This window comes from Electrona antarctica, assembly GCF_951216825.1.
Source record: "Electrona antarctica genome assembly, chromosome: 17".
In the NCBI taxonomy this organism is placed as follows: Eukaryota; Metazoa; Chordata; class Actinopteri; order Myctophiformes; family Myctophidae; genus Electrona; species Electrona antarctica.
The window spans coordinates 35,075,703-35,097,661 of record NC_136798.1 but is presented as its reverse complement, the minus strand read 5'-3'; the positions used below and the strand labels follow the sequence as shown (position 1 = coordinate 35,097,661).

General features: G+C 44.5%; 3 protein-coding genes across 3 annotated transcripts; all 3 read right to left on the bottom strand.

Moving 5' to 3' along the window:
• Nucleotides 1-336: 336 nt before the first annotated feature.
• LOC306940922 (cysteine-rich venom protein TEL1-like) lies at nt 337-4,741 on the bottom strand. The gene is made up of 8 exons (XM_079526187.1): nt 4,626-4,741; nt 4,429-4,484; nt 3,169-3,266; nt 2,943-3,039; nt 2,609-2,760; nt 2,053-2,147; nt 1,262-1,344; nt 337-934 (listed from the first exon to the last, which is right to left on the bottom strand). The coding sequence occupies exons 2-8, from the start codon at nt 4,481-4,483 to the stop codon at nt 813-815; spliced, it is 702 nt and encodes a 233-aa protein (XP_079382313.1). The 5' UTR covers nt 4,484; nt 4,626-4,741; the 3' UTR covers nt 337-812.
• A 2,909-nt stretch (nt 4,742-7,650) lies between these two features.
• LOC306941582 (cysteine-rich venom protein TEL1-like) lies at nt 7,651-11,677 on the bottom strand. The gene is made up of 8 exons (XM_079527121.1): nt 11,562-11,677; nt 11,371-11,432; nt 10,105-10,202; nt 9,879-9,975; nt 9,542-9,693; nt 8,986-9,080; nt 8,201-8,283; nt 7,651-7,868 (listed from the first exon to the last, which is right to left on the bottom strand). The coding sequence occupies exons 2-8, from the start codon at nt 11,429-11,431 to the stop codon at nt 7,747-7,749; spliced, it is 708 nt and encodes a 235-aa protein (XP_079383247.1). The 5' UTR covers nt 11,432; nt 11,562-11,677; the 3' UTR covers nt 7,651-7,746.
• A 2,891-nt stretch (nt 11,678-14,568) lies between these two features.
• LOC306941577 (cysteine-rich venom protein TEL1-like) lies at nt 14,569-18,624 on the bottom strand. The gene is made up of 8 exons (XM_079527116.1): nt 18,492-18,624; nt 18,297-18,358; nt 17,027-17,124; nt 16,811-16,907; nt 16,474-16,625; nt 15,945-16,039; nt 15,124-15,206; nt 14,569-14,788 (listed from the first exon to the last, which is right to left on the bottom strand). Exons 2-8 carry the CDS (start codon nt 18,355-18,357, stop codon nt 14,667-14,669), a joined length of 708 nt encoding a protein of 235 aa, XP_079383242.1. The 5' UTR covers nt 18,358; nt 18,492-18,624; the 3' UTR covers nt 14,569-14,666.
• Between the last annotated feature and the right edge of the window lie 3,335 nt (nt 18,625-21,959).

Genomic DNA, 21,959 nt, shown 5'->3' with positions numbered 1-21,959 from the left:
AATTGGGCGGGCTACTTAAGCTCACCAGTCTGCATGCTCTTCCTGCCTTCCTCTGCATATGGTCCCTGGTTGTATGTGATGTTTTTTCCCCACCACCGGTGGGCTCTGCTATTTATGTTCCCCATGGGGTTATTGTATATCTATCTCCCTGCTCTTAATGTTTTATGTTGTTGCTTAATCTTGCCGAGCAGGGAGAAATCCAGCAGAGCCGAACACCAAGTCAAATATCATATGCACATGCTCATTACTCAGTCGGTAATAAATATTGGTAAATCTATTTGTGAGTTGTCTGACTGAAATTGTTTTCAGGCAAGAAGAAGAAAGTCAGTACTGTAATGCTCAATAGATAAATGCCGTTTTATTTTCTGAAAGCACAAGAATGATATTTCCATTATACAGTAGAGCAATGGTTCAAGTAGAGAAATAAGTTCAAGGTCTCCCCTTAACTCCAAAAGTGTACAGTGGGTCCATTTGTACACAGTTGCAGACCTGTAAGGGTCAACTTAGACCCCCTAAAATAACCAAGGGAGTCCCTGGAATGCACTTTCCACACTACAAGCTCAAACAGCTGAAGTATAAAATACGATGGTAAAACTGCTTTTGATGCTGTAGGCTATTAACTAATTCAAGGACCCCTGGGGGTCCTCAGACCCAATTTTGAGAACCGGTGGTATATGCGTACACGTACAGTATGATAGAGACAGAAAGACGATATAGGTTTGCATAAAAAAAAAATCTTTATTTGCATAATAAAGAATGTCATTGAATGTAGATTAAATCGTGTTTCTTCTGGAGTCGGCATGGGCAGGCGTTTAGATGATCTCCCCACTCTTGCACTTGCAGGAGGCCTCGCACTTGTCTGCCCTCTTTTTGCACCCCCAATCCCCCAGCTCAGCACAGTTGTTCCACTTATCCTTATAGTTACATGGGTTGGCTGATGGGGAGAGAGAGAGAGAGAGAGAGAGAGTGAGTAACAGGAGTGTCCATGTATATCTACTATAGCTCTTTATTAAACAGAACAAACATTTTAAGGTCGGGATACCAATTTGATCCAATCAGAATAGAGAACTAATAGAAGTCAGGATGCAGATTAAACAACTGAAATGGGAAGTGGTGACACAAAGACACCAAAATTGGAACCCCATAAAAACGAAGCGGATGATAAATGGGTACTTGTTCTGATTGGCCTTTTTTTCTAGAACACTATTTTCTAGAATAGTGTTTTACCTAATTTTAACAAAAGAAAATCGCGGTCACTTACTGCACAGGTTGTCATCACAGTTGTTGAGACAGTCACCACAAGCTGTTCCGTTCTTGTAGGGGTGAGTGTACTGGTAGTTACCACTGAAATGAGGGAAACATCAAATAACTAAACATCATCTGATGAGACAGTGTCCATCTCATGTCCATCTACACTAGTGGTTCTAAACCTTTACCGGATCAGGACCAACTAGGAAAATCTTGCTAATTTTCAACTACTTGCTTCTCTTCTTTTTTCTCTCTCCTCTGTACCACTAGACCGACCGTCGGACTTACCGACCGGACTAACGACGCGCCGGTCGGCTGGAATGGATCTCGTCCTTACAGCACTAGAGGGGGCATCACGTACCACTAGAGGGGGCATCACGTACCGCCGGTGGGAACCATAAGTTGGGAACCACTGCTCTATTAATGCATTTGCAAGTGTCCATTTAGGCCTGACGTCGAGAAAAAAAAAAAAGTTTTCTGAAAGAATATATTTTCAAAGATTTGTGCCTCATTTTCACGATATTTCAAAAATAGCAGACCTACAAGTTCATAGTGCACCACTAGGTGGCACGCTATGAGCTTGTAGATCTGCTATTTTTCAATAGCTAAAGTATAACATAATGCTTAGTTAAAACACCAAAAGGGGTTCCCGTCCAGAATGGGTTAAATTAACACTGGGGATCTGCTATTTTTTTTGTGGTGCTAGCGCCACTTCTAGTACAGTACAGTACTTGGAGTTTAGGTATAGGGAAGCATGCAGGTCAGACACAGATATTTGTACAGTGTTGGGACAGTAGTACTTACGGTGAACAGTACTGACACACATAGATGCATTTGTACTTGGCGTCGGGGCAGTGAGCCATGGCACATCCTATCTGGTTGGAGCGATACCACACAACCTGTAGAACACACACACACAGTGTAGTGTTTAGCCTCAAATAATTATAGTTTTATTTTTATTTTGATGCCAATACTTTAAAAGTTTGAATACCAGCCTTTTACCACTATAACAATATCAACTTCTTGTTGATTTTACCATATAATAGTGCAGTGTTTCTCAAACCTTTTCATACCAAGGACCCCATTTTAAAAGATATGCCAGGGACCCCCATAAGAGAAGATTTGTATGACGGTTCTAGCAGTGATTCTCAACCATTTTCATGTCAAGCACCCCTAGTTGGGCTACGGACCCCCCCCATTTAATGGCATTTCTCTCTGGGACCCCAATTTATATCGTAAAATCAATGACAATTTAACTCTGAGAGTGTACAAATGGAACCAAAAGGACCCGTTAGGGTCACCCATTTAGGAGGGGACCCCCTTTTCAAGGACCCCTGGGGGAACCAGCACAGTAGTGTACCTGTGTGAAGTGTCCCACTGTTTCTCCATTGACAGAGCCCTCCCCGTACTTCCAGTCCTCCACCTCATCGTACCACACCTGGATCGCATCGGCCCATGAGCTCTCTGTATGGCTGTGGCGGCCCATGGCTATGTTCTCACCACAACCACTGGCTAGAGAGAGACGGAGTTTGAAAACATGACTAATTTGACAAGAAACCATATAGACCAGTTTTACACCAGCGGTCCAGCTGGAACCACCAGTGGTCCTTGAGGGTGGTTCCAGGTGGTCCCCTTGAGCTAAATGATGAGTTAGTAAAAAAAAAAAGAACCCTTGTAGTTCTTAAACTCCTTACTGCCGATTCTCCTGTCCGCGGCGTTGCTGTGTTTGAAGGCACACTGTGACTTGTCGGCCCATCTCAGAGCATTGGCAGCAGCTTCCTCACTCCACGACTGAGAGAACGAGAGGACATGAGAGGATGTGTGTTTACTATAGCACAATGATAACGGTATGCATGTTTTACATGATATGAGCGATGATGTCATTAAAGATGTCAGATCAAAGCTCCAGTACTGTCTTACCATCTTCAGCATGTTGCTGGCAGTAGGCTTCACACCTCTTCTCAGCTCGTTGTGTCTGTTCACGATGTATGCCTTGTCAGCTTCGGTCATCTCTCCACCTGAACACACCAGAAAGACCCCAAAAATATATAACAATATATAATATCCCATGATTTTGTAATGCATTTTTCACTCTGTGCCAATGCCTAAGCTGTAATCCTGGGCTCTACTCTCCCTCTGCCAACCTGGGGAGAGCCCCGAACTGAGCTCATGCTTCCTCCAATGCATGAGGAGTGAGCAGGCCGCCTCGTATCACCTGACAGTGGGGAGTTTCTCCGGTAGGACGTGGCATGTGGAAGGAACACGCTTTTCCAACCAAGTCCTTTCCCCTCCATCAGGTGCTCCGGATTCAGTATAGAGACTTAGAGAGCAGGATTACTGCATGTTTTTTTTGTGAGGGTACCTACCCTAGGGGACACGGGGAGAACCTGTGAGGGTACCTACCCTAGGGGACACGGGGAGAACATGTAAACTCCACACAGAAAGGCCCTTTCACCAAGAGTAATAATATTACTATGGACTGTTTGAAAGTTATTATTAGCCTATATGTGTTCTGTATATCTCGGCTACATAAAAAAATGAGGGCCTGCCGCTCAACTGTATTGTATGATGATGATGACATACTACAAGTATTGCACTTTTTAAACGTCTGAGTCATTGGGCGGCCCATCGGGCATATGCCCTCATTGCCCTGTACGTCAAGTGGCCAGTCCAGGCCTATTTCATTTTAATGGTGGTCGGCCACAAACTCAGTCACAACTGGCCAATAAAAAAATACATTGAATCTGTTCAGAATTTGGCTTCTCACATCTTTCCACAAAATAGAAAAAGCTCAATAGTGGGCTCGATAAAAGCCTGGATCAATAACCAAGGTCCTATGGTGGTCATTATCAATGAAAAAAAAAGCTAAATCCCTGGCAGCGGTGGCTTAGGGGTAGAGTGGCCAGATGGGAACCACAAGGTTGCCAGTTCGAACCCGGGCTCCCCCAGAGTTGGTGTCGAAGTGTCCTTGAGCAAGAGACTGAGCCCCAATTGCTCCTGATGTGCAGGTTGGTGCCTCTGTTATCGGTGTATGTATGAAAGTGTGTGTGAATGTAATGCACAAACTATGTAAAGTGCCTTGGATAAAGGGACTATATAAATGCACCATTTACCAGGTAATAAGGGAGCATACGGTAGTATGGAATCAGCAATAAGACTGCATAAGGCTGATTTTCTTACCTTCAGCTCCAGCCAGGACAGCAAAAAGCACTGTGAGAACAATGTACACCTTCATCCTGTGTGAAAACCATAAGAAAACATCATGTTCTGAGTAGACAGACAGACAGACCAAGGACCAAAGGAGCAAATTGTACAAAATGAATGTACCATTAGGCTAATGATAGAAAGACGATCCGCTGAAAGTAGACAAAACTTACCTCCAATAGTTGTGTGTCCTTTCAGATGAAATAACAACTGCTGTTGAATGGTATTGGCTGGTCTTATGGTGGTGGTATTTATACTGTTGACAGGTGAAGCTCTGGCGTGCAATGAAGGGCAGACTGGGCTTTTGTAGAGGCAGTGCTTGATTGTAGGATGGAAGACAGGTGCAGAGAATTGGTGAAGGAGAGCAGGTGTGCTGAGTAGAGCCATGGAGTAGTCAGTGAGGGAGGGGGAGTGGCTAAGCAGTGCTTGCATGTGAAGGTGAGGAGGAGTGAGCCGTAACAGTAGTACTGTAATAATTGTGATAAAATCTCCATGTATCTTCACCTCTTTATAAACAGAAAATGCATATTTATTTAACCAAAAAATATCACTTGTACTTATGCCTTCTCTAATATGTAGGAGGACAGGCAAACCATAGTCCTAGAGACCTCTCGTGCCTGCGATCCAACAAGAACACACACAGGGCAGAGAGAGCCTCCTGTTAGTTCTGGCATGAGAGAAAGGCCAATGGGTGGGTCCGCGGGGGGTGTGCCCTGGGCGCTGCGGTCGCTGCGGTGTGGTCAGCACCTGGTTTGTTACACCTGGCCGGCAGGACACTGCCTTCCCTGTTGGCCGGGTGTGGCCAATGCTACTGTATAGCTGGTGCTGGTTGATTGGATTTGTCTATGGCTGGAAGCCTGGAGGAGAGGGGCAGTGACATCACTGCTGACCTGCCAACTGGAGAGTGTAGTGGGTTGAGGGTTGAAACCATAGATATTAAAAAAATAGATGCCTCATTGGCCGCTGCAGTTCGTTGGAGTGATGTGTGTCGACGGGAGGGCAGAAGAATTTACACTGGGAGAGGAAGTACGCCGAAGAGTAGAAGGCACGCTACGTCACGCTGCCACTCAAGTGACTACTGGCCACAGCGCATCTTTTCCGGGACTTATCAGACCCGAACATGCATGGCATCTATTCCAGGCCAAGGCTTCATCCATTAGAAATGGATAATAATAGCATCTTTGATGTATTTACAAACTTTCAAGATGAAAAAAAAGATAGATAGGGGGCAAAACATAATGGAGCTTCATATTGTGTCAAGTACAGTAGTACACCATGCCAATTGAATGCCGTATTTATTTTGCAGCATAATCAAACAATGTCCAGAGGAACTGAGGTCAATGTCAGTTTGTTTAATTCTTCAAACTTTATGAGGTGACAATCTATTGTAGCTACTAAGTTGGATATTTGGAGGCTTATTTGGAGGGGGGAAAAGCAATACTAGTGCATACACATCAAAGTTCTAAGAAATAAATATAGTAAATTTACTAACAAATAGAATACACTCAGGTTTCTCAACATTTTCCGACCACTGAACCCTTTCGACCCCAAAGGTTCACCTCAAGTATACCCCCTATATGATTTTAATTTGTGTGCAATATAGTCAAGGGATAATCATTGGGGAACGGGTCATTATTGACGGGGTGATTAGATCCTGGGGTGATTAGATCCTGCCATGATCGATTATCCTGCTTATTACAAGGCTACTCATTCACTGCCATTGACAAATCTATTCGTCATTTCAATCCAAGGCGCATACCGCCATTGACCTGGTATGGCGTTCACTGAGACTTTTTACTCAAGTAAAGTAAAAGAAGCTGTCAGACTCAAATCCTTTCCCACATGTACAGTATGAACCATTTCACTGTATGTTTTGTTTTGTAATGGTGTCACACCTCCACAATAAATGTTAGTCCACGTGGCTACAGAAGATGAACCGAATAAAACCTGTGTGCTGTTCAGTTTAGACTTAAAACAACAATTTGATTCTGATTTGGTCTGCCAGTAAGATAATTTTTATTTTTATGAGACGTAGCTTGCAGAGTTAGTTCAGTCAGACATACTCAAGGGGGTTCATGCCATGCTCAAAGGCGCATACTATACTCAAGGGGTTAACATGCTGCATTACTATAGCCGCTGCCACACTGTCGAAAGAGCTGCGCACGTTCTCGGCTGCGCGCAGCTTAAAGCTTGAGTTTTTAAGACAGCTGGTGGATGGAAATTAAGCTCCACCTCCGCGGAATACTTACGCGACGGCCAGATTCCCGGAAACGCTCTCCTCCGCTCAAGTCTTCCGCGGAGGTGGAGCTTAATTTCCATCCACCAGCTGTCTAAAAACTCAGAATTTAAGCTGCGCGCAGCTTAAGAAGTGCGCAGCTTAAGACCGTTTTGCGCCAAGGTGTGGAGACGGTGTATGTGGGTGTACAAGTGTGCGCAAGTCCCTCACGTCATTCGCCGATGCGGCAGTCAGCTGACCAATTGGGCGGGCTACTTAAGCTCACCAGTCTGCATGCTCTTCCTGCCTTCCTCTGCATATGGTCCCTGGTTGCATGTGATGTTTTTTCCCCACCACCACCACCAGTGGGCTCTGCTATTTATGTTCCCCATGGGGGGTTATTGTATATCTATCTCCCTGCTCTTAATGTTTTATGTTGTTGCTTAATCTTGCCGAGCAGGGAGAAATCCAGCAGAGCCGAACACCAAGTCAAATATCATATGCACATGCTCATTACTCAGTCTGTAATAAATATTGGTAAATCTATTTGTGAGTTGTCTGACTGAAATTGTTTTCAGGCAAGAAGAAGAAAGTCAGTACTGTAATGCTCAATAGATAAATGCCGTTTTATTTTCTGAAAGCACAAGAATGATATTTCCATTATACAGTAGAGCAATGGTTCAAGTAGAGAAATAAGTTCAAGGTCTCCCCTTAACTCCAAAAGTGTACAGTGGGTCCATTTGTACACAGTTGCAGACCTGTAAGGGTCAACTTAGAACCCCTAAAATAACCAAGGGAGTCCCTGGAATGCACTTTCCACACTACAAGCTCAAACAGCTGAAGTATAAAATACGATGGTAAAACTGCTTTTGATGCTGTAGGCTATTAACTAATTCAAGGACCCCTGGGGGTCCTCAGACCCAATTTTGAGAACCGGTGGTATATGCGTACACGTACAGTATGATAGAGACAGAAAGATGATATAGGTTTGCATAAAAAAAATCTTTATTTGCATAATAAAGAATGTCATTGAATGTAGATTAAATCGTGTTTCTTCTGGAGTCGGCGTGGGCAGGCGTTTAGATGATCTCCCCACTCTTGCACTTGCAGGAGGCCTCGCACTTGTCTGCCCTCTTTTTGCACCCCCAATCCCCCAGCTCAGCACAGTTGTTCCACTTATCCTTATAGTTACATGGGTTGGCTGATGGGGAGAGAGAGAGAGAGAGAGAGAGAGTGAGTAACAGGAGTGTCCATGTATATCTACTATAGCTCTTTATTAAACAGAACAAACATTTTCAGGTCGGGATACCAATTTGATCCAATCAGAATAGAGAACTAATAGAAGTCAGGATGCAGATTAAACAACTGAAATGGGAAGTGGTGACACAAAGACACCAAAATTGGAACCCCATAAAAACGAAGCGGATGATAAATGGGTACTTGTTCTGATTGGCCTTTTTTTCTAGAACACTATTTTCTAGAATAGTGTTTTACCTAATTTTAACAAAAGAAAAGAAAATCACGGTCACTTACTGCACAGCTTGTCATCACAGTCTTTGGGACAGTCACCACAAGCTGTTCCGTTCTTGTAGGGGTGAGTGTACTGGTAGTTACCACTGAAATGAGGGAAACGACATCAAATAACTAAACATCATCTGATGAGACAGTGTCCATCTCATGTCCATCTACACTAGTGGTTCTAAACCTTTACCGGATCAGGACCAACTAGGAAAATCTTGCTAATTTTCAACTACTTGCTTCTTTTTTTTTTTCTCTCTCCTCTGTACCACTAGACCGACCGTCGGACTTACCGACCGACGCGGCGGTCGGCTGGAATGGATCTCGTCCTTACAGCACTAGAGGGGGCATCACGTACCACTAGAGGGGGCATCACGTACCGCCAGTGGGAACCATACGTTGGGAACCACTGCTCTATTAATGCATTTGCAAGTGTCCATTTAGGCCCGACGTCGAAATAAAAATAAGTCTTCTGAAAGAATATATTTTCAAAGATTTGTGCCTCATTTTCACGATATTTAAAAAAATAGCAGACCTACAAGTTCATAGTGCACCACTAGGTGGCGCGCTATGAGCTTGTAGATCTGCTATTTTTCAATAGCTAAAGTATAACATAATGCTTAGTTAAAACACCAAAAGGGGTTCCCGTCCAGAATGGGTTAAATTAACACTGGGGATCTGCTATTTTTTTTGTGGTGCTAGCGCCACTTCTAGTACAGTACAGTACTTGGAGTTTAGGTATAGGGAAGCATGCAGGTCAGACACAGATATTTGTACAGTGTTGGGACAGTAGTACTTACGGTGAACAGTACTGACACACATAGATGCATTTGTACTCGGCGTCGGGGCAGTGAGCCATAGCACATCCTATCTGGTTGGAGCGATACCACACAACCTGTAGAACACACAGTGTAGTGTTTAGCCTCAAATAATTATCGTTTTTTTTTATATTTTGATGCCAATACTTTAAAAGTTTGAATACCAGCCTTTTACCACTATAACAATATCAACTTCTTGTTGATTTTACCATATAATAGTGCAGTGTTTCTCAAACCTTTTCATACCAAGGACCCCATTTTAAAAGATATGCCAGGGACCCCCATAAGAGAAGATTTGTATGACGGTTCTAGCAGTGATTCTCAACCATTTTCATTTCAAGCACCCCTAGTTGGGCTACGGACCCCCCCCCCCCATTTAATGGCATTTCTCTCTGGGACCCCAATTTATATCGTAAAATCAATGACAATTTAACTCTGAGAGTGTACAAATGGAACCAAAAGGACCCGTTAGGGTCACCCATTTAGGAGGGGACCCACTTTTTCAAGGACCCCTGGGGGAACCAGCACAGTAGTGTACCTGTGTGAAGTGTCCCACTGTTTCTCCATTGACAGAGCCCTCCCCGTACTTCCAGTCCTCCACCTCATCGTACCACACCTGGATCGCATCGGCCCATGAGCTCTCTGTATGGCTGTGGCGGCCCATGGCTATGTTCTCACCACAACCACTGGCTAGAGAGAGACAGACAGAGTTTGAAAACATGACTAATTTGACAAGAAACCATATAGACCAGTTTTACACCAGCAGTCCAGCTGGAACCACCAGTGGTCCTTGAGGGTGGTTCCAGGTGGTCCCCTTGAGTTAAATGATGAGTTAGTAAAAAAAAAAGAACCCTTGTAGTTCTTAAACTCCTTACTGCCGATTCTCCTGTCCGCGGCGTTGCTGTGTTTGAAGGCACACTGTGACTTGTCGGCCCATCTCTGAGCATTGGCAGCAGCTGCCTCACTCCACGACTGAGAGAACGAGAGGACATGAGAGGATGTGTGTTTACTATAGCACAATGATAACGGTATGCATATTTTACATGATATGAGCGATGATGTCATTAAAGATGTCAGATAAAAGCTCCAGTACTGTCTTACCATTTTCAGCATGTTGCTGGCGGTAGGCTTCACACCTCTTCTCAGCTCGTTGTGTCTGTTCACGATGTATGCCTTGTCAGCTTCGGTCATCTCTCCACCTGAACACACCAGAAAGACCCCAAAAATATATAACAATATCCCACGATTTTGTAACCCATTTTTCACTCTGTGCCAATTGCCTAAGCTGTAATCCTGGGCTCTACTCTCCCTCTGCCAACCTGGGGAGAGCCCCGAACTGAGCTCATGCTTCCTTCAATGCATGAGGAGTGAGCAGGCCGCCTCGTATCACCTGACAGGGGGGAGTTTCTCCGGTAGGACGTGGCATGTGGAAGGAACACGCTTTTCCAACCAAGTCCTTTCCCCTCCATCAGGTGCCCCGGATTCAGTATAGAGACTTAGAGAGCAGGATTACTGCATGGTTTTTTTGTGAGGGTACCTACCCTAGGGGACACGGGGAGAACCTGTGAGGGTACCTACCCTAGGGGACACGGGGAGAACATGTAAACTCCACACAGAAAGGCCCTTTCACAAAGAGTAATAATATTACTATGGACTGTTTGAAAGTTATTAGCCTATATGTGTTCTGTATATCTCGGCTACATTAAAAATGAGGGCCTGCCGCTCAACTGTATTGTATGATGATGACATATACTACAAGTATTGCACTTTTTAAACGTCTGATTCATTGGGCGGCCCATCGGGCATATGCCCTCATTGCCCTGTACGTCAAGTGGCCAGTCCAGGCCTATTTCATTTTAGATGGTGGTCGGCCACAAACTCAGTCACAACTTGCCAATAAAAAAAAATATATTGAATCTGTTCAGAATTTGGCTTCTCACATCTTTCCACAAAATAGAAAACGCTCAATAGTGGGCTCGATAAAAGCCTGGATCAATAACCAAGGTCCTATGGTGCTCATTATCAATGAAAAAAACAAGCTAAAACCCTGGCGGCGGTGGTTTAGGGGTAGAGTGGCCAGATGGGAACCACAAGGTTGCCAGTTCGAACCCAGGCTCCCCCAGAGTTAGTGTCGAAGTGTCCTTGAGCAAGAGACTGAGCCCCAATTGCTCCTGATGTGCAGGTTGGTGCCTTGCATGGCTTCCTCTGTTATCGGTGTATGTATGAATGTGTGTGTGAATGTAATGCACAAACTATGTAAAGTGCCTTGGATAAAGGGACTATATAAATGCACCATTTACCAGGTAATAAGGGAGCATACGGTAGTATGGAATCAGTAATAAGACTGCATAAGGCTGATTTTCTTACCTTCAGCTTCAGTTCCAGCCAGGACAGCAAAAAGCACTGTGAGAACAACGGACACCTTCATCCTGTGTGAAAACCATAAGAAAACATCATGTTCTGAGTAGACAGACAGACCAAGGACCAAATTGTACAAAATGAATGCAATATTAGGCTAATGATGGAAAGATGATCCACTGAAAGTAGACAAAACTTACCTCCAATAGTTGTGTGTCCTTTCAGATGAAATAACGACTGCTGTTGAATGGTATTGGCTGGTCTTATGGTGGTGGTATTTATACTGTTGACAGGTGACGCTCTGGTGTGGAATGAAGGGCAGACTGGGCTTTTGTAGAGGCAGTGCTTGATTGTAGGATGAAAGACAGGTGCAGAGAATTGGTGAAGGAGAGCAGGTGTGCTGAGTAGAGCCATGGAGTAGTCAGTGAGGGAGGGGGAGTGGCTAAGCAGTGCTTGCATGTGAAGGTGAGGAGGAGTGAGCCGTAACAGTAGTACTGTAATAATTGTGATAAAATCTCCATGTATCTTCACCTCTTTATAAACAGAAAATGCATATTTATTTAACCAAAAAATATCATTTGTACTTATGCCTTCTCTAATATGTACGAGGACAGGCAAACCATAGTCCTAGAGACCTCTCGTGCCTGCGATCCAACAAGAACACACACAGGGCAGAGAGAGCCTCCTGTTAGTTCTGGCATGAGAGAAAGGCCAATGGGTGGGTCCGCGGGGGGTGTGCCCTGGGCGCTGCGGTGGCTGCGGTGTGGTCAGCACCTGGTTTGTTACACCTGGCCGGCAGGACACTGCCTTCCCTGTTGGCCGGGTGTGGCCAATGCTACTGTATAGCTGGTGCTAGTTGATTGGATTTGTCTATGGCTGGAAGCCTGGAGGAGAGGGGCAGTGACATCACTGCTGACCTGCCAACTGGAGAGTGTAGTGGGTTGAGGGTTGAAACCATAGATATTTAAAAAATAGATGCCTCATTGGCCGCTGCAGTTCGTTGGAGTGATGTGTGTCGACGTGAGGGCAGAAGAATTTACACTGGGAGAGGAAGTACGCCGAAGAGTAGAAGGCACGCTACGTCACGCTGCCACTCAAGTGACTACTGGCCACAGCGCATCTTTTCCGGGACTTATCAGACCCGAACATGCACGGCATCTATTCCAGGCCAAGGCTTCATCCATTAGAAATGGATAATAATAGCATCTTTGATGTATTTACAAACTTTCAAGATGAAAAAAAAGATAGATAGGGGGCAAAACATAATGGAGCTTCATATTGTGTCAAGTACAGTAGTACACCATGCCAATTGAATGCCGTATTTATTTTGCAGCATAATCAAACAATGTCCAGAGGAACTGAGGTCAATGTCAGTTTGTTTAATTCTTCAAACTTTATGAGGTGACAATCTATTGTAGCTACTAAGTTGGATATTTGGAGGCTTATTTGGAGGGGGGAAAAGCAATACTAGTGCATACACATCAAAGTTCTAAGAAATAAATATAGTAAATTTACTAACAAATAGAATACACTCAGGTTTCTCAACATTTTCCGACCACTGAACCCTTTCGACCCCAAAGGTTCACCTCAAGTATACCCCCTATATGATTTTAATTTGTGTGCAATATAGTCAAGGGATAATCATTGGGGAACGGGTCATTATTGACGGGGTGATTAGATCCTGGGGTGATTAGATCCTGCCATGATCGATTATCCTGCTTATTACAAGGCTACTCATTCACTGCCATTGACAAATCTATTCGTCATTTCAATCCAAGGCGCATACCGCCATTGACCTGGTATGGCGTTCACTGAGACTTTTTACTCAAGTAAAGTAAAAGAAGCTGTCAGACTCAAATCCTTTCCCACATGTACAGTATGAACCATTTCACTGTATGTTTTGTTTTGTAATGGTGTCACACCTCCACAATAAATGTTAGTCCATGTGGCTACAGAAGATGAACCGAATAAAACCATGTGCTGTTCAGTTTAGACTAACAATTTGATTCTGATTTGGTCTGCCAGTAAGATTTTTATTTTTTATGAGACGTAGCTTGCGGAGTTAGTTCAGTCAGACATACTCAAGGGGGTTCATGCCATGCTCAAAGGCGCATACTATACTCAAGGGGTTAACATGCTGCATTACTATAGCCGCTGCCACACTGTCGAAAGAGCTGCGCACGTTCTCGGCTGCGCGCAGCTTAAAGCTTGAGTTTTTAGACAGCTGGTGGATGGAAATTAAGCTCCACCTCTGCGGAATACTTGCGCGACGGCCAGATTCCCGGAAACGCTCTCCTCCGCTCAAGTCTTCCGCGGAGGTGGAGCTTAATTTCCATCCACCAGCTGTCTAAAAACTCAGAATTTAAGCTGCGCGCAGCTTAAGAAGTGCGCAGCTTAAGACCGTTTTGCGCCAAGGTGTGGAGACGGTGTATGTGGGTGTACAAGTGTGCGCAAGTCCCTCACGTCATTCGCCGATGCGGCAGTCAGCTGACCAATTGGGCGGGCTACTTAAGCTCACCAGTCTGCATGCTCTTCCTGCCTTCCTCTGCATATGGTCCCTGGTTGTATGTGATGTTTTTTCCCCACCACCACCACCACCGGTGGGCTCTGCTATGTATGTTCCCCATGGGGGGGGTTATTGTATATCTATCTCCCTGCTCTTAATGTTATGTTGTTGCTTAATCTTGCCGAGCAGGGAGAAATCCAGCAGAGCCGAACACCAAGTCAAATATCATATGCACATGCTCATTACTCAGTCTGTAATAAATATTGGTAAATCTATTTGCCTGAAATTGTTTTCAGGCAAGAAGAAGAAAGTCAGTACTGTAATGCTCAATAGATAAATGCAGTTTTATTTTCTGAAAGCACAAGAATGATATTTCCATTATACAGTAGAGCAATGGTTCAAGTAGAGAAATAAGTTCAAGGTCTCCCCTTAACTCCAAAAGTGTACAGTGGGTCCATTTGTACACAGTTGCAGACCTGTAAGGGTCAACTTAGACCCCCTAAAATAACCAAGGGAGTCCCTGGAATGCACTTTCCACACTACAAGCTCAAACAGCTGAAGTATAAAATACGATGGTAAAACTGCTTTTGATGCTGTAGGCTATTAACTAATTCAAGGACCACTGGGGGTCCTCAGACCCAATTTTGAGAACCGGTGGTATATGCGTACACGTACAGTATGATAGAGACAGAAAGATGATATAGGTTTGCATAAAAAAAAAATCTTTATTTGCATAATAAAGAATGTCATTGAATGTAGATTAAATCGTGTTTCTTCTGGAGTCGGCGTGGGCAGGCGTTTAGATGATCTCCCCACTCTTGCACTTGCAGGAGGCCTCGCACTTGTCTGCCCTCTTTTTGCACCCCCAATCCCCCAGCTCAGCACAGTTGTTCCACTTATCCTTATAGTTACATGGGTTGGCTGATGGGGGGAGAGAGAGAGAGAGAGAGAGAGCGAGAGAGTAACAGGAGTGTCCATGTATATCTACTATAGCTCTTTATTAAACAGAACAAACATTTTCAGGTCGGGATACCAATTTGATCCAATCAGAATAGAGAACTAATAGAAGTCAGGATGCAGATTAAACAACTGAAATGGGAAGTGGTGACACAAAGACACCAAAATTGGAACCCCATAAAAACGAAGCGGATGATAAATGGGTACTTGTTCTGATTGGCCTTTTTTCTAGAACACTATTTTCTAGAATAGTGTTTTACCTAATTTTAACAAAAGAAAATAAAATCACGGTCACTTACTGCACAGCTTGTCATCACAGTCTTTGGGACAGTCACCACAAGCTGTTCCGTTCTTGTAGGGGTGAGTGTACTGGTAGTTACCACTGAAATGAGGGAAACATCAAATAACTAAACATCATCTGATGAGACAGTGTCCATCTCATGTCCATCTACACTAGTGGTTCCAAACCTTTACAGGATCAGGACCAACTAGGAAAATCTTGCTAATTTTCAACTACTTGCTTCTCTTCTTTTTTCTCTCTCCTCTGTACCACTAGACCGACCGTCGGACTTACCGACCGGACTAACGACACGCCGGTCGGCTGGAATGGATCTCGTCCTTACAGCACTAGAGGGGGCATCACGTACCACTAGAGGGGGCATCACGTACCACTAGAGGGGGCATCACGTACCGCCAGTGGGAACCATAAGTTGGGAACCACTGCTCTATTAATGCATTTGCAAGTGTCCATTTAGGCCTGACGTCGAGAAAAAAAAAAAAAAAGAAAAAAGTCTTCTGAAAGAATATATTTTCAAAGATTTGTGCCTCATTTTCACGATATTTCAAAAATAGCAGACCTACAAGTTCATAGTGCACCACTAGGTGGCACGCTATGAGCTTGTAGATCTGCTATTTTTCAATAGCTAAAGTATAACATAATGCTTAGTTAAAACACCAAAAGGGGTTCCCGTCCAGAATGGGTTAAATTAACACTGGGGATCTGCTATTTTTTTTGTGGTGCTAGCGCCACTTCTAGTACAGTACAGTACTTGGAGTTTAGGTATAGGGAAGCATGCAGGTCAGACAGATATTTGTACAGTGTTGGGACAGTAGTACTTACGGTGAACAGTACTGACACACATAGATGCATTTGTACTTGGCGTCGGGGCAGTGAGCCATAGCACATCCTATCTGGTTGGAGCGATACCACACAACCTGTAGAACACAGTGTAGTGTTTAGCCTCAAATAATTATCGTTTTTTTTATATTTTGATGCCAATACTTTAAAAGTTTGAATACCAGCCTTTTACCACTATAACAATATCAACTTCTTGTTGATTTTACCATATAATAGTGCAGCGTTTCTCAAACCTTTTCATACCAAGGACCCCATTTTAAAAGATATGCCAGGGACCCCCATAAGAGAAGATTTGTATGACGGTTCTAGCAGTGATTCTCAACCATTTTCATTTCAAGCACCCCTAGTTGGGCTACGGACCCCCCCCCATTTAATGGCATTTCTCTCTGGGACCCCAATTTATATCGTAAAATCAATGACAATTTAACTCTGAGAGTGTACAAATGGAACCAAACGGACCCGTTAGGGTCACCCATCAAGGACCCCTGGGGGAACCAGCACAGTAGTGTACCTGTGTGAAGTGTCCCACTGTTTCTCCATTGACAGAGCCCTCCCCGTACTTCCAGTCCTCCACCTCATCGTACCACATCTGGATCGCATCGGCCCATGAGCTCTCTGTATGGCTGTGGCGGCCCATGGCTATGTTCTCACCACAACCACTGGCTAGAGAGAGACAGACAGAGTTTGAAAACTAAACTAATTTGACAAGAAACCATATAGACCAGTTTTACACCAGCGGTCCAGCTGGAACCACCAGTGGTCCTTGAGGGTGGTTCCAGGTGGTCCCCTTGAGCTAAATGATGAGTTAGTAAAAAAAAAAGAACCCTTGTAGTTCTTAAACTCCTTACTGCCGATTCTCCTGTCCGCGGCGTTGCTGTGTTTGAAGGCACACTGTGACTTGTCGGCCCATCTCTGAGCATTGGCAGCAGCTTCCTCACTCCACGACTGAGAGAACATGAGGATGTGTGTTTACTATAGCACAATGATAACGGTATGCATGTTTTACATGATATGAGCGATGATGTCATTAAAGATGTCAGATCAAAGCTCCAGTACTGTCTTACCATTTTCAGCATGTTGCTGGCGGTAGGCTTCACACCTCTTCTCAGCTCGTTGTGTCTGTTCACGATGTATGCCTTGTCAGCTTCGGTCATCTCTCCACCTGAACACACCAGAAAGACCCCAAAAATATATAACAATATCCCACGATTTTGTAACCCATTTTTCACTCTGTGCCAATTGCCTAAGCTGTAATCCTGGGCTCTACTCTCCCTCTGCCAACCTGGGGAGAGCCCCGAACTGAGCTCATGCTTCCTTCAATGCATGAGGAGTGAGCAGGCCGCCTCGTATCACCTGACAGGGGGGAGTTTCTCCGGTAGGACGTGGCATGTGGAAGGAACACGCTTTTCCAACCAAGTCCTTTCCCCTCCATCAGGTGCCCCGGATTCAGTATAGAGACTTAGAGAGCAGGATTACTGCATGGTTTTTTTGTGAGGGTACCTACCCTAGGGGACACGGGGAGAACCTGTGAGGGTACCTACCCTAGGCCTAGGGGACACGGGGAGAACATGTAAACTCCACACAGAAAGGCCCTTTCACAAAGAGTAATAATATTACCATGGACTGTTTGAAAGTTATTAGCCTATATGTGTTCTGTATATCTCGGCTACATTAAAAATGAGGGCCTGCCGCTCAACTGTATTGTATGATGATGACATATACTACAAGTATTGCACTTTTTAAACGTCTGATTCATTGGGCGGCCCATCGGGCATATGCCCTCATTGCCCTGTACGTCAAGTGGCCAGTCCAGGCCTATTTCATTTTAGATGGTGGTCGGCCACAAACTCAGTCACAACTGGCCAATAAAAAAAAAATATTGAATCTGTTCAGAATTTGGCTTCTCACATCTTTCCACAAAATAGAAAACGCTCAATAGTGGGCTCGATAAAAGCCTGGATCAATAACCAAGGTGCTATGGTGCTCATTATCAATGAAAAAACAAGCTAAATCCCTGGCGGCGGTGGTTTAGGGGTAGAGTGGCCAGATGGGAACCACAAGGTTGCCAGTTCGAACCCAGGCTCCCCCAGAGTTAGTGTCGAAGTGTCCTTGAGCAAGAGACTGAGCCCCAATTGCTCCTGATGTGCAGGTTGGTGCCTTGCATGGCTTCCTCTGTTATCGGTGTATGTATGAATGTGTGTGTGAATGTAATGCACAAACTATGTAAAGTGCCTTGGATAAAGGGACTATATAAATGCACCATTTACCAGGTAATAAGGGAGCATACGGTAGTATGGAATCAGTAATAAGACTGCATAAGGCTGATTTTCTTACCTTCAGCTTCAGTTCCAACCAGGACAGCAAAAAGCACTGTGAGAACAATGTACACCTTCATCCTGTGTGAAAACCATAAGAAAACATCATGTTCTGAGTAGACAGACAGACAGACCAAGGACCAAATTGTACAAAATGAATGCAATATTAGGCTAATGATGGAAAGATGATCCACTGAAAGTAGACAAAACTTACCTCCAATAGTTGTGTGTCCTTTCAGAGGAAATAACAACTGATGTTGAATGGTATTGGCTGGTCTTATGGTGGTGGTATTTATACTGTTGACAGGTGACGCTCTGGTGTGGAATGAAGGGCAGACTGGGCTTTTGTAGAGGCAGTGCTTCATTGTAGGATGGAAGACAGGTGCAGAGAATTGGTGAAGGAGAGCAGGTGTGCTGAGTAGAGCCATGGAGTAGTCAGTGAGGGAGGGGGAGTGGCTAAACAGTGCTTGCATGTGAAGGTGAGGAGGAGTGAGCCGTAACAGTAGTACTGTAATAATTGTGATAAAATCTCCATGTATCTTCACCTCTTTATAAACAGAAAATGCATATTTATTTAACCAAAAAATATCACTTGTACTTATGCCTTCTCTAATATGTAGGAGGACAGGCAAACCATAGTCCTAAGCCAAATTCCAATACCCAAAATCTCGGCCACTCGCTCACTCCCACTCGATCACTCGGGGTCATTCCAGCTTGACCCGGAAATGGTTAACGTTCCGATTGTTAAAGTGCTCCATCGAGGAGGAGAGTGGAGTCGAGTGGAGGAGCCGAGTGGGCTCTCCGAGACCGCATAGAGCGAGTGTACATCAGGTGCAGGCTCGGTGGGGTATGTTGTCTCCTCGCTGCGGATTTCCGCATCACGTGTACATGTTTTTTTCCTTCTCCAGTGACAAAAGTCCGCCTCCTCCACATGTGGCACAGAAAACACTGCTTGAAACCCGATACTATGCACCCCCCCACCCCCCATCCACTAGCTGCCGGCCGCTGCGGCTGATGAGACGCTGTCGCTGACCCAACACACACATGCACGCACACACGCACACACATTAAACTAAAAAGCTTTGCCGTTTGTTGAAGAGACACATTTTCGCTGAATTAATAGAGCTTCAGAATGATACAGTATGTGAAAGTGAAAGGACCACAACAAGCCACTGGCTTTATTGCGTGATATAAGCATAATAAAAGTAGGCTATATTGAGCGCACCTCAAAAGCTATAGTTAATTTCTCTCTGTGCATGCCTGAATGCACAGACTGCTATGAATGACGGTGACAAAAATGTATTTATTTATATGTGGACTGAACTGAATATGTAAGTCAGAGAGACTACCTATAATTCCTGTTATAGTGTCCGCCGTTATTTGCAAAGACCGTCGCAGGAGGGACTGTCCGAGGAGGGGGGGGGGGTATTTATACGAGCAAAAAGGAACGCGCTGCGGGCAGGTCAGGAATTCCCTTCACATTCACAATCATATAATATAAAAGTGTGCGCATCCTGGCGCCTATTCACTATTTCAGGAATAAATAGCCTTGTTGCACATGTTACCAATACATACACAGTGACATTGGCCTCGGTTACATGCACAAAAAATGAATTGTCTATTCTGTAGACTGTACGGCTCTGGGTTCAGAGTTCCAGTGATCCAGCTGTGTGACACTTTTGCTTTGGCAATGTAAACGTATGTTTTCCCATGCCAATAAAGCCCTTTGAATTGAATTGAATTGATTCACGTCATAAGTGATCGCGGAATGTACCGTCGCTTTGAAATGACAGCGGAGTACATTCCGATTCTAGAGGCAAATCCACTCCACCACTCTGTCCTCGCATCGAATCCTCTCCTCCTCCACTCCTCCTCGCTGGGGGCGGAGCCGAGGAGCGAGTGGAGGACGCGAGGGGAGTGAGCGAGTGTGAAAGTTGCGGTATTGGAATTTGGCTCTAGAGACCTCTCGTGCCTGCGATCCAACAAGAACACACACAGGGCAGAGAGAGCCTCCTGTTAGTTCTGCAATGAGAGAAAGGCCAATGGGTGGGTCCGCGGGGGGTGTGCCCTGGGCGCTGCGGTCGCTGCGGTGTGGTCAGCACCTGGTATGTTACACCTGGCCGGCAGGACACTGCCTTCCCTGTTGGCCGGGTGTGGCCAATGCTACTGTATAGCTGGTGCTAGTTGATTGGATTTGTCTATGGCTGGAAGCCTGGAGGAGAGGGGCAGTGACATCACTGCTGACCTGCCAACTGGAGAGTGTAGTGGGTTGAGGGTTGAAACCATAGATATTTAAAAAATAGATGCCTCATTGGCCGCTGCAGTTCGTTGGAGTGATGTGTGTCGACGGGAGGGCAGAAGAATTTACACTGGGAGAGGAAGTACGCCGAAGAGTAGAAGGCACGCTACGTCACGCTGCCACTCAAGTGACTACTGGCCACAGCGCATCTTTTCCGGGACTTATCAGACCCGAACATGCACGGCATCTATTCCAGGCCAAGGCTTCATCCATTAGAAATGGATAATAATAGCATCTTTGATGTATTTACAAACTTTCAAGATGAAAAAAAATAAAAAAAATAGATAGATAGGGGGCAAAACATAATGGAGCTTCATATTGTGTCAAGTACAGTAGTACACCATGCCAATTGAATGCCGTATTTATTTTGCAGCATAATCAAACAATGTCCAGAGGAACTGAGGTCAATGTCAGTTTGTTTAATTCTTCAAACTTTATGAGGTGACAATCTATTGTAGCTACTAAGTTGGATATTTGGAGGCTTATTTGGAGGGGGAAAAAGCAATACTAGTGCATACACATTCTAAGAAATAAATATAGTAAATGTATCTATATTTACTAACAACAAATAGAATACACTCAGGTTTCTCAACATTTTCCGACCACTGAACCCTTTCGACCCCAAAGGTTCACCTCATACCCCCTATATGATTTTAATTTGTGTGCAATATAGTCAAGGGATAATCAATGGGGAACGGGTCATTATTGACGGGGTGATTAGATCCTGGGGGTGATTAGATCCTGCCATGATCGATTATCCTGCTTATTACAAGGCTACTCATTCACTGCCATTGACAAATATATTTGTCATTTCAATCCAAGGCGCATACCGCCATTGACCTGGTATGGCGTTCATCATTTGGTGTTTTCACTGAGACTTTTTACTCAAGTAAAGTAAAAGAAGCTGTCAGACTCAAATCCTTTCCCACATGTACAGTATGAACCATTTCACTGTATGTTTTGTTTTGTAATGGTGTCACACCTCCACAATAAATGTTAGTCCACGTGGCTACAGAAGATGAACCGAATAAAACCTGTGTGCTGTTCAGTTTAGACTTAATAAAACAACAATTTGATTCTGATTTGGTCTGCCAGTAAGATTATTTTTTATTTTTTATGAGACGTAGCTTGCGGAGTTAGTTCAGTCAGACATACTCGAGGGGGTTCATGCCATGCTCAAAGGCACATACTATACTCAAGGGGTTAACATGCTGCATTACTATGTGGGTGTACAAGTGTGCGCAACTCCCTCACGTCATTTGCCGATGCGGCAGTCAGCTGACCAATTGGGCGGGCTACTTAAGCTCACCAGTCTGCATGCTCTTCCTGCTTTCCTCTGCATATGGTCCCTGGTTGTATGTGATGTTTTTTCCCACCACCACC

Coding starts and splice junctions, on each gene's coding strand:
- LOC306941577 (XM_079527116.1), bottom strand. CDS start 18,357: ATGAAGGTGTACATTGTTCTCACAGTGCTTTTTGCTGTCCTGGTTGGA. Junction 17,125..18,296: donor GGTTGGAACTGAAGCTGAAG/GTAAGAAAATCA, acceptor TGGTGTGTTCAG/GTGGAGAGATGACCGAAGCT. Junction 16,626..16,810: donor CGCGGACAGGAGAATCGGCA/GTAAGGAGTTTA, acceptor GTCTCTCTCTAG/CCAGTGGTTGTGGTGAGAAC.
- LOC306941582 (XM_079527121.1), bottom strand. CDS start 11,431: ATGAAGGTGTCCGTTGTTCTCACAGTGCTTTTTGCTGTCCTGGCTGGA. Junction 10,203..11,370: donor GGCTGGAACTGAAGCTGAAG/GTAAGAAAATCA, acceptor TGGTGTGTTCAG/GTGGAGAGATGACCGAAGCT. Junction 9,081..9,541: donor CAGTGGGACACTTCACACAG/GTACACTACTGT, acceptor TGTGTTCTACAG/GTTGTGTGGTATCGCTCCAA.
- LOC306940922 (XM_079526187.1), bottom strand. CDS start 4,483: ATGAAGGTGTACATTGTTCTCACAGTGCTTTTTGCTGTCCTGGCTGGA. Junction 2,148..2,608: donor CAGTGGGACACTTCACACAG/GTACACTACTGT, acceptor TGTGTTCTACAG/GTTGTGTGGTATCGCTCCAA. Junction 935..1,261: donor CTGTGATGACAACCTGTGCA/GTAAGTGACCGC, acceptor TCTCCCCATCAG/CCAACCCATGTAACTATAAG.